The sequence below is a fragment of the Vespula pensylvanica genome, chromosome 16, assembly GCF_014466175.1.
Source record: "Vespula pensylvanica isolate Volc-1 chromosome 16, ASM1446617v1, whole genome shotgun sequence".
In the NCBI taxonomy this organism is placed as follows: domain Eukaryota; kingdom Metazoa; phylum Arthropoda; class Insecta; order Hymenoptera; family Vespidae; genus Vespula; species Vespula pensylvanica.
The window spans coordinates 4,391,483-4,402,805 of record NC_057700.1 but is presented as its reverse complement, the minus strand read 5'-3'; the positions used below and the strand labels follow the sequence as shown (position 1 = coordinate 4,402,805).

At 37.0% G+C, this 11,323-nt stretch overlaps 1 protein-coding gene and 1 long non-coding RNA gene across 2 annotated transcripts in view; one reads left to right on the top strand and one right to left on the bottom strand.

The window, feature by feature from the left end:
* The window catches only part of LOC122634790, a 1,998-nt gene extending 1,313 nt beyond the window's left edge, over positions 1 to 685 (bottom strand). The window contains exon 1 of the long non-coding RNA XR_006328469.1: positions 558 to 685. This is a non-coding gene — a long non-coding RNA (uncharacterized LOC122634790). The remainder of the gene's footprint in view (positions 1 to 557) is intronic.
* Positions 686 to 6,210: 5,525 nt separating this feature from the next.
* Positions 6,211 to 11,323, top strand: part of LOC122634789 (transcription factor sem-2-like) — a 21,242-nt gene continuing 16,129 nt past the window's right edge. The window contains exon 1 of the mRNA XM_043824082.1: positions 6,211 to 7,803. Within this exon, the coding sequence (XP_043680017.1) occupies positions 7,699 to 7,803 (105 nt within the window). The 5' untranslated portion in view covers positions 6,211 to 7,698. The remainder of the gene's footprint in view (positions 7,804 to 11,323) is intronic.

Genomic DNA, 11,323 nt, shown 5'->3' with positions numbered 1-11,323 from the left:
TCTCTCTCTCTCTCTCTCTCTCTCTCTCTCTCTCTGTCTCTCTCTCTCTCTTTCCTCTTGCACCCTGGAGACATTTTAAGATCCTTTTTACCCAGCATGGAAAAACGCACTTTCTCACTTTTCACGAGGCAACCTAGTCTTTTGTACGATACCAATCGCATTGTCGGCGAATAGGTCGTATATACATACATATGTATATAACAGGTATAAAAATATATATGATCTATATATACATATATAAATTTTACCTGCCGTATATATATATATAATATATGTAATATATACAATATATAGCAATATATAATATATATATGTATATAGCATATATATATTATATATTATATATGTATGATAAAATTTTTATATATATAGATTATATATATTATTTGCCAGATATTATATACACATATATATATATGATAGGTAAAATTTATATATATATATATAAATTATATATATTATTTGCCATGTATATATATATATGTGTGTGTGTATTTTATTTGTCATACATATACATATATATATTTTACTTATCATATATATATACATATTTATACCTGCCACCGAGGAAATCTATGGAAACTCCGACCAACTATTTTTTGCGATAATTTGACAACACGATTAAAACGAACAAAGACAGACACAGAAAGAAAAAAAGACAGACAGAAACACAGAGACAAAAAGAGAGAGAGAGAGAGAGAAAGAGAGAGAGAGAGAGAAGAAAAAAATTGAACTGGTTCGTAAGCAAGTAAATTAGAGTTGTAACTTTCCATCAGCGTCGATATCTTTATTGCTACTAAATCATACAGCATCGGAATTAGATTTTTCTCTGATAGAAAAAAAGAAAGACAGGCAGAATCAGAGACAGAAACACAGACAGAGAAAAAGAAAGAGACAGAGACAGAGATAGAAAGAGAAAGAGAGAGAGAGAGAGAGTGAGAAAGAAAGATCTTAGGAAGGAGTAGAGTGGCGTGTTTCGATGCGCTTAGAGTCATCGATATAAATGGATATAAGCGTACGAAAAGTGCCGCACGAGAGTTCTGGCAGCTCGCTCGACAACGCATAGACCTTTCTCGACTGCGATTAGTCATCGACACTCGTGCTATCGTCCGATGGAAAAATTACGAGCTCTCCATTGGTGTCTAAGGTACATACTTATTTACCTACATATACATATTTGTATCTATATAGATATACATACACATAATTATTTACGCACTGTACACATATATACATGTCGCGTATTTAATGTCTACATAATTCGTATTATATTATATTTAACGATTCGTTTCGCTAATCCAAGATACGCTGTGTAGTCCATTTCTTAATGAAAAATTTATCGACAATTTCCGTTCGACTTCTTTTTGCGAACGAGTCTCTTTTCGATTACATATTATTTCTTTTTAGTTCTTTTATTTGTTTTTTCTTTCCTTCTTTTTTTTTTCACGATGTTATATAACGCGTGACTCTCTACGACTCTCTTGTCGTCGTCGTCGTCGTCGTCGTCGTTGTTGTCGTTGTCGTCGTCGATCGTTGTAAATACGTAAGAAAATTTATACGCAGCTTTACGTTTTTGATAGGCACTCCGACACAGAGTGCCAATATATAAATATATATATATATATATATATATATATATATATTATACATACGTACATACATATATGGGAATTAAACGTATTTACTGCAAGCAGATAAGCTACGATCTTGAGTCTTATCGTTGTGTACAGAGTGACTATTGACCCTGCTAACATTGATTGATTTCAAATGTACACTGTTCCCTATGTCCGAAAAAGAATTACGCGCGATATCGTTTTCCTACTGTGTTATGACGTTTTTTCTTTTTTTCTTTTTTTTTATTCTTTCTTCTTTACTTAATAGAGAACAGTGTCTGTCCTTTCATTTCGTCGATATTAGAAAAATAGATTTAATAGTTCGACATCGTTGAATTTTTAATTCTTTCATTGTAAACAAGCAGATAAATAATAAACGAAGAGAAGGATAATCTATTTCCATGAAAAGATTCAGTGTAGATACGTGATTGAAAATTGAATAGGAAATTGAATAGAGATCTTTCAAGAGTTCTGAATCGTTGTAATAATGATCTTCGAGTAGAAATTTATTACAATGAAATAGTGCTTTGTAGCTACGTGAAATGATCATATATATACATGTCAGAGAAAAGGAACATTTATTTCTTTGAAAAGATTAAAATCAAATAAAACATAAAAAAATAAATAAAATGAAAATTAAATAGAAAGGACGATCGTATCGATCATCGAAACATTGATTTAGAAACACGAGAGCCAATCGTTTCCTTAATAAGAATCAAACAATATTTCATAATGAAAGAAAATGATTTAAAATTGTAATCATTAAAACGATGAATTATTATAAACAGACGTATTAGATAAAAGTATAGGAATATATATGTTCATATAGAATAGATAAACATAGAAAATAAATATACGAATTTAATATTGAAACGACAAAGAGAAGGAAGAAAAAGGACGATAAAAGCCGATAAGAAAAAGAGAGAAAAAGAGAGAGAGAGAGAGAGAGAGAGAGAGAGAGAGAGAGAGAGAAACACAGAAATAGAAAGAGAAAGAGAGAAAGAGATAGAGCAAGAGGATGATACGGATTCGACGGAAAGAGGAAGCTGCCAAGAGGATCGCTCGAAAATAAAGGACATTTTTGTGGCGTGCGGTTATCGGAGGACCGAGGTTACCCCCTCCCCCTCCTACTCCCATTAGAAAACGTATGTATGTTTGTGCGTGTATGAGAGAGAGAGAGAGAGAGAGAAAGAGAAAGAAGGAAAGAGAAAAAGAGGAGGTGAAACTTCGCGGATAATATCGTCGGGAATATTCTCCATGTTAACACACACACAGCCGGCAAGCGTTTAGTATTCTTGAGAGTTGCAGTTAGCATCCGGTCAACCGGTCAACACCGCTCCCTTCGCTACCATAGAACTTCGATACTTTTTCCGTTCGTTTCAATCGTTAGTCCTTATGTATGCGCTATTTTGCTTTTTCCTTTTCTTTCTCCCTCTTTCTCGAATCGGCTTTTCTTACCAGTCGTGTGGAGGGACCTTGAACGGACGAAATTGCAACTACGAGGTATCATAACTGCATATACTTTTATAATTCAGTAATCAAGCGCAGGCTTATATGTATATATATATACATACGTGTGTGTTTGTGTGTGTGTGTGTGTATGCACATAAGCCTGTACAGCAACGTATATTGTGTTACACGTTAATACGTTCAGTGACGTATGTTAATCTCTGAGCTCTGTTTATGACATTTTTCCGGTTCTTTTTTTTTTCGTTGCTTTCCGTTTTCTCTTATTTTCTTCTTTTTCCTTTTAATTTTTTAATCGCTCATCTCTTTTCTAATATTCATTAGAATTTATAAAAACTAGACTTTGTACGTAACATCCCTTGTATCTTTTGAAGATCGATCTTAGTATTTAGATTATTTCTTTTGTCGATTAATAATATACCGTCGAACGTTTTATATTATATAATTATAATTTTTCAGACTTCATTTTATATCCCGTCGAGATTTATTTGGCGACATTTAGAAAAATTGTTAGTATATTAATTTCGGAAATAAGAATTAAGTCATAAAAGTACAATTTAGATTTAGATTCAATGATTAGCGTTTTTATTTGTTTTGTAAAATTTAATGAAAATTGATTGGATTACGATAATGTCGGTTTATTAATATCGAAATTGTAATTGTACGTTATACACGTTAAAATAGAGGATCATCGAGAGTTTCACGATTCGTTGTTATAACAGTCGTCTGTCTGTCTCGTTCCTATCTCTCCTTATCGATTATCGACAAACGAGACTTTGCGTTCGTCAGGGTCGATTCCGTCGAGAGGAGAAAATGCGAAGTTAAACCGGATTCACTGTTGGGTAAAATCAACTACCGTAAGGAGTTCGTCCTTCCTCGAATATCTAAGAAAGACGTAAGTAACGATAAACGTACAGATAAACGTAAACTATGTACTTGGATAAATTTTCTTCGATAGAAATAAAAAGAAAGAAAAAAAAGAAGAAAAGAAAGATATTCTCTTTACGTAGAAAATTATTTATCCTCGTCATCTTCCTCCGTCATCGAATGGCGAGTCCGTTAGTCCGTTTCGTTACGTTTCGAAAATGCGTCTTAGACTTTTTTTTCTTCTCAGCTTTCAAAGTAATACGCACATACTCTCTTATTTATGATTTATAATTTTATATTTGTACGATTTTGAAGGGGAGAGAGAGGGAGAGAGAGAGAGAGACAGAGAATGACCACGTGCGTCATTCTCTCTCTCTCTCTCTCTCTCTCTCTCTCTCTCTCTCTCTCTCTGCTTTGCTCCGTGTTTACGCAAATAAAAAGTTTGGACGATTTCGCGATAGAAAGAGAGGAAGAGAGAGAGAGAGAGAGAGAGAGAGAGAGAGAGAGAGAGAGAGAGAGAGATAGTTATATCTAAGCGAGTTTTTCGACTACGTGAAAAGTACTAAAAATATATCGTAGGTAAAATATATGTATATAATATTTATATACGTACCTATGTATACCTACAATAGTTATACGAATAAATATTATATAATATGTTCCAATAGAGCGCGAGGTCTATAAATCAAATCGTTTAACGAAAAGTAACATATCCCATGGATATGAAAAACTCGTGGCACAGTACTCTTCGCTTCGCTCGTCGTATATTTCCTACGTTTTCCTCGATTTTTCACGTATAAGATCCGTTGATCTTTATTACCCACTTTATCCTCTTTCGAATACGTTAGAGATAAAAAGAGAGAGGAAGAGAAAGGAACATGCGTGTAAGCAAGAGAAGGGAAATAAACCGACACGATTAGAAAGAAAAAGAGAGAGAGAGATGCATTATTACGCGCTCAATGTGGTTCGCCGTAGGAAAGATTATTTTGAGGAAAGAAGCAGGGAAGTGATCGTGAAAGTTGGTCCATACGCGTAAACTTACCACCCTACCAACCCACCCCCTCCACTCAGTGGAACATCCTTTCCATATCCTCCTTTTCCTCCTTTCTCGTTCGCCTCGCAACGTCGATTTTTTACGAGGTCGTATCTCGAAGTTTTAGTGTATGAGAGCGCGTAGAAAGAAATCATTTTTACGATGGTTCACGAGTACCAGCGCTCGCACTTTTGGGGAAAATAAAAAAAGGAACGTGGGAAAAAATGTGTGTGTGTGTGTGTGTATACTCGTACACACGCGTGCACACACACACAAAAAAGTCACTCGAAGGAGACATAAGGTATACGAATAGATATGGATGTATACGTACGTACATACCTAAGTACAAATGTACATTTTCTATAAGGGTCTATTCACAACGATTAAAACTTTATTACTTCATAAACAACAATTAATTTTATTAAACGGGATATATCAACGATAATTTTACGATCGTATATAAGCAACCACGTTTATATTTACATTTTACATTACATAGATACGTACATAGATAAAGACGCATAAAAGAACGATCATCGTCGAATTTCATTTCGCACCTGCCAGAGTAAACGCGTTTTGCGCGACCGATCGTATGATAGATCGATCGATCCATCGATCGATCGTTAGGAATTGACGCGACCGACGAACGAGTCGATGCGAAAGAGTCCAAGTCTTTAGCGGCACGTGCGAGAGCAACGGATATAATAATAGGGCATCGGCCAAAAGGCACGAACAATTTGATAAACACAGCTGCGTGTTTTAAGGAAAATCCTTAAGGGCTGGTGGAATCGTTGGGCTATCTCTCACCTTACCTCGAAGAGAGAAGAGAGAACAGAGAAGAAGAAGAAGAAGAAGGAGAAGAAGAGAAAGAGGAGAAGAAGGAGGAGGAGGAGGAGGAGGAGGAGGAGGAGGAAGAGAAAGAGGAGGAGGTGATTAGCGAGAAGCTTTAAGGGACTCACTCTCTATCTCCCTCTCTCTCTGTCTCTTGCCACCCACTGGGGTGTTCTCTCTCTCTCTCTCTCTCTCTCTCTCTCTCTCTCTCTCTCTATCTATCTCTATCTCTCTCTCTTCAAAGGCAAGTAATCGCGAAGGAGAGAGGGCTCGCGCGCGCGCGCGGATTGGCCGTAGAGAACGGAGCGTGGTCCCTGTGGTGGGAGGACAGACCGAACGAGTACGACAGAGATAGAGAGAGAAAGAGAGAGAGAGCGCCGTCGCCGCTGGATTCACCAGCTGTGCGCGCTAGTATACAGCCAGGAGTTCGGTCGCGGCACGAGTCAGTAGCACATGAGCGCTCGTCGAGCGAGTATCGTTCCGTCAAGCGACTCTCGCCCGGGCGATAATGTCACCGAGTGATCGTCGAGCGACTACGAGAGGATCTTGAAAAGAAATATATATTTATTAGAGGATACGTGAAAAAAAAAAAAACGGAATACGAAATATCTATAAATAATAAAGGATAAACGTGTACTATATAATATATATATATATATATGTATATGTATATATACACACGTGTATTTAATATACATATATAAACGTGCGTGCAACGAAATTGAAATAGAAAGAGAGAGAGAGAGAGAGAGAGATAGAAGATATCGTCGATATTCCGTCGACGGTTCTTTTTTTTTTGTCTTGACCAACGGAAGAAGAAGACGTCGAAAGGTACGAGAGAAGGAAGAAAATTGTTTTGTTGAGGTGGTGGAGGAGGAGGAGAAGAAGAAGAAGAAGAAGAAGAAGAAGAAGAAGAATAAGTGAGAGTGAGAGGGGACAAATAAAAGAAGCGAATCGCCGCGTCGGAACACGCGCCGCGATTGTCGCTAAAAGCGTGTTTTCTTCCGCAAAGGGGCGCGCGCGGGCGCACAACATCATCCGCCGCCGCATTCACGAAAGGAAAGAAGAAAAGCGGACGTCGGACGATTTTTTGTTGGCCAAATCGATTGAAAAGGAAGAAAAAGAACTTTGAGAAAGATCCGAAAGAAATAAAGAAGATAGAAAAGATCTTCTCGCGTAGAGAACGAGTCACGATCATCTCTGTTGGTGCTCTGCTCGAAGTGAATTTTTTCGCGAACGTTTAGAAAGAAGTAAAATAAAAAAAAAAAAAGGAGAAGAGAAAAGAAAAAGAAAAGGATTGAATTAGAACGAAGGAGAGATTTCGATCCTCGTTTTTTTCTTCTCCTGTTTTTCTTTTCCCATCGCGACGTTTTACGTCTCACGTTTTACGTAAAGGGGGAAAAAAAAAGAGACCGAAGGAAAAGTAATAAGAATAAAAAAGAAAGAAAGAAAAAAAAAGGACTTGATATCATTAATTAATACAATTATTACACTTGTATACTTTCGTTTGTATGAAAAAAGATTCCCGAAGTGTGTTTTCTAAACGATATAACAGATAAATATAAAATATATACATATAACATACGTACTTTACATATATATATTATTACTATCAATTGTCGAGTCACCAAGAGGAGATACGCGCGATAGTTTGCCAGCTGGTAGTGTGGTGATAGCAATCGTCGATTTATTAATTTTGCTTAAGGAAAAGTGGAAAAATAAAGTGAGAGAGAAAGAGAGAGAGAGAGAGAGAGAGAGAGAGACGAGCTAAAGAGCGAGCGAGCAAAAGGCTTGCTACGACGTGTGTTAAAAAAATATATATAAATTAAAAAAAAAAAAAAAAAAAAAATAATAAAAATAACAGAAAAATAAAAGAACGGCCCAAGAATGGTGCCACAACAGCAGGACAGCCCTTCGAGCTCGGGGATTCCGATGTTTGGATCTTTACTTGTGGATAAAAATTCGGCCACCCCGTATTCGGATGCGACACAGGTAAGGACGCACAGTTTATTTATTTATTCGTTGTTTATTTTACTTCTTAAACGTAGGATGTCTCCGTTGGTCGTTTCTCTTCTCTTCTCTTCTCTTCTCTTTCATTCCCATATTCTTTTTTTCGTTCTTATTTTGTTTTGTTTTTTCTTTCCTCTCTTTTCAATTTTTTTCTTTTCCTCAAAATTTTTCTCCATCGAGAGAAAATGTTAAAGTAGAGAAAAAAGGTACATGAAAATACAATCCTCCAACGAAGAAACTGTTTAAGCCATGCCGTACCGTACCGTGCTGTGTCGTACCGTGCTGTGCCGTGCTGTGCCGTGCCGTAACGTGCCGTGTCGTCATACCGTGCCGTGCCGTGCTGTGCCGTGCCATGTCGTGTCGTGTCCTGCGCCAAGACCTTGACAATGATTCCACGAATATACCGTGTATGAAACAGTTGAAAGAGAAAAGAGAAAGTGAAAGAGAGCAACGAAAGAGAGAGACGAAAACGAGAGAGAAAGAGAGAGAGAGAGAGAGAAGTCGATAGTCAATACGATCTCTAATGATTTTTTTGTTTGATATTATCAAGCGGAAAATTGACAACATCAGCGCCTGCGTCTTTGCGGCGTCGGCGTCGGCGTCGGTCTTTTTGATCTTCATAAACGTTCTGTAGTGTAACAGTAGTATATCTTTCTTTTTCCCTCCTTCTTCTTTTTTGTTTTATTTCCTGAAATTGTCTTTCTCTATCACGTTTCATTCGTTCCTCGTAATGAGAAGACTGTCTCTTCTCATTCTCTCTTTCTCTCTCTATCTTTCTCCTTAACCCTGAGAATGATGATATATAAAGAGCACGAGTTGTTAATACGATTTCTCAAGTTTAATACAGTTGGAAGAATCTAAGCGTTCGCATTTCGGAATAGAAATTCTAAGAAAATCATTCTCGGATTATCGTTTAAAGGTAGTGTAGTATGTAGTAGTAGTAGTAGTAGTAATAGTAATAGTATAGTGGTAGTAGTAGTCTTAGCGTATTGACGAAAGTCATTCTTGGCAGTCGCCGACGCCAATCGTCGAGATATTCATCGTGGAAAATCATCGTGTCGGTTGATTGCTCGTTCGCTTGTAGTTTTCCTCGTGTCTTTCGTGTCTTCTAATATTGTGATATACGTATCCTAAATATTATACGTATATTTCTGTATTCGGTTCAAGTTGACGGTTCTCTATTACGAAGACGTTGGGAGACGTATTTAATGTTTATAAACTTTGATCTCCTAGATCTCTCGTTATCCTCCAGGCAAAAAACAATGTTTCTTTTCTTTTTTTTTCACCCTCTTGTTTTTCTTTTTTCGTATTATTATTATTATTTTTTTTTTATTCCTTTTTTTTTTAATCTCGCTCGATTCGTTTATCGTAATTTTTCATCTTCTATTTATCTATTTATATGTTTCTCTCTCTCTCTTTCTATATATATATACACACATATGTGTGCCTGTGTGTATATGTATATATGTAGCTCGCATTAATACGCGATTTCGTTGATGTGACGCTCGTTCGAAGTCGATCGTATCTATATTTCCCATCCGTCCGAGATTCGCTCAACGATGACGACTTTTTCGAGAGTAGGGGAGGGACCATGACACGAGATAAGTTGAAAAAGAATAAGAAGAAGAAGAAGAAGAAGAGAAAAAAGAAATAAGGTGTGATGTTTATCGCGCGTAACCTCCTCCGTCTCTTGGAGGATAGTAAAGTTCGTTAGGTTTGTTTTCGTCCTTTTCTTCGTGGCTCGAAAAGAACTTTTCGAAAGGAGAGTGAGAAATAATGTTTGATTGTTATCGAGTGCCCACCCGTTTCGATTTCTACGTGTCATTCTCGTCGCTTGTTTTTCCTTCTTCATTTCTTATTTTCTATCTCTTTCTCTCTATCTCTATCTATCTGTCTCTTTTTCTTCGTTCACCTAGTTTCTTTTTCTCGTATCAATCAACGTGTGATACACGACAGTGGTGAAGAATTCGGTCGACGATTAGAAAGAAATTGCGTCATTTTAATGACTCTTACGAGAATGAAAGAGAAAGAGAGAGAAAAAGAGAGATCAAAGAACGAAATTCAACTATCGACGATGATTTATCGAGCGCTGATTTCTCTCTCTCTCTCTCTCTCTATTTCTTTTTCTTTCTCTTTTCTTAAAAGCAACAAAACGCTTGCGATTACGCGATATCGCAGATTTCTACCGAACACGAAGGAGAACTCGGAAATTTCAAAACCCCCGTCGTCCTCTCCCATCTCGTATTTGTAAATCGAACATTTACAGCGGCCAAGGTGCTTTACAATATTTCTTTTTTCCTTTGAAACACATAACGTTTTCATTCGCTACTCACCGCGATTTTTCCGTTTTATCTATTTATCCCTTTCTCATTTTTTTTTCTATCGAATGTTTTACGAGGCGCGCACTACAAACTATTCGCAACGAATGCACGAGTAATTTCTATTTTACTTAACAAGACGAGAAACTGTAGATTTATTGAGAAAAACGATTTATACGAAATATCTTGTTTAAATCCTCCTTCTCTTAATCTACTCTTTTCCTACATTTTTTGTTTCTTTTCGAGAGGATTATATATCTAATATACGCGCGCATGTGTGTGTGTGTGTGTGAGAGAGAGAGAGAGAGAGAGAGAGAGAGAGAGAGAGAGAGAGAGAGAGAGTTAACGGTATCGTTTCGATTGTCTTTAGTTTGCGATTAGTTCCATCAAATTTTTATGATTTCGAAACTATGAAATTTCTTTAGAGCTGTTCTATATAATTATCATGAAGAGATAGAATCTTCTCTCTCTCTCTCTCTCTCTCTCTTTCTCTCTCTCTCTCTCTCTCTCTCTCCTCTTTTGGATGTACCAATATTATTCGAGTCAAGTTGATATACCCGTTGCAGTTCGCTCGAGACTTTCGACCCTCTCGATTATCCCTTTGGATTTTAATGGTTCCGACTCTAATTCTAGAGCTCAGTTCTCTCTCTCTCTCTCTCTCTCTCTCTCTCTCTCTCTCTCTCTCTCTCTCCCTCTCTCGCTTTCGTACCCAGGTAGTCTCAAGGGTCATGTAGCTTTTATCGCCTCGAGGAAAACTGCCTCAGCCTATCGTCGAATCCCTGTTTCGAGAGCCACGAAATCCTTGCGCGGTTACCCATCGAAAAAAGAAGAAAAAAATCGATTATTTCGACGTTTATTACATCGAGCTTCTCCTCTAAGCCTGGTAGGAAGCCGTGACGTCACTAATCGGACAAAGTTATTAAAGAAAAAAAAAAAAGAAAGAAAGAGAAAAATAAAAACAAAATCGAAAAAGGGGTTTATCGTGCAAAATCGCGTTGGTTGAGAGGAAGAAGGATTTTGAAGGAAAAAAAAAGAAATTGTACTTTTTAGTAGCAACATAGAAAGAGAGAGAAAGAAAGATCGGATCGTATCGTATCGGATCGGATCGGATGGAAAGATTGTGTTGGATACTACTAAAGTTTTTTAGAGAATGGATGAGAGAGAGAGAGAGAGAGAGAGAGAGA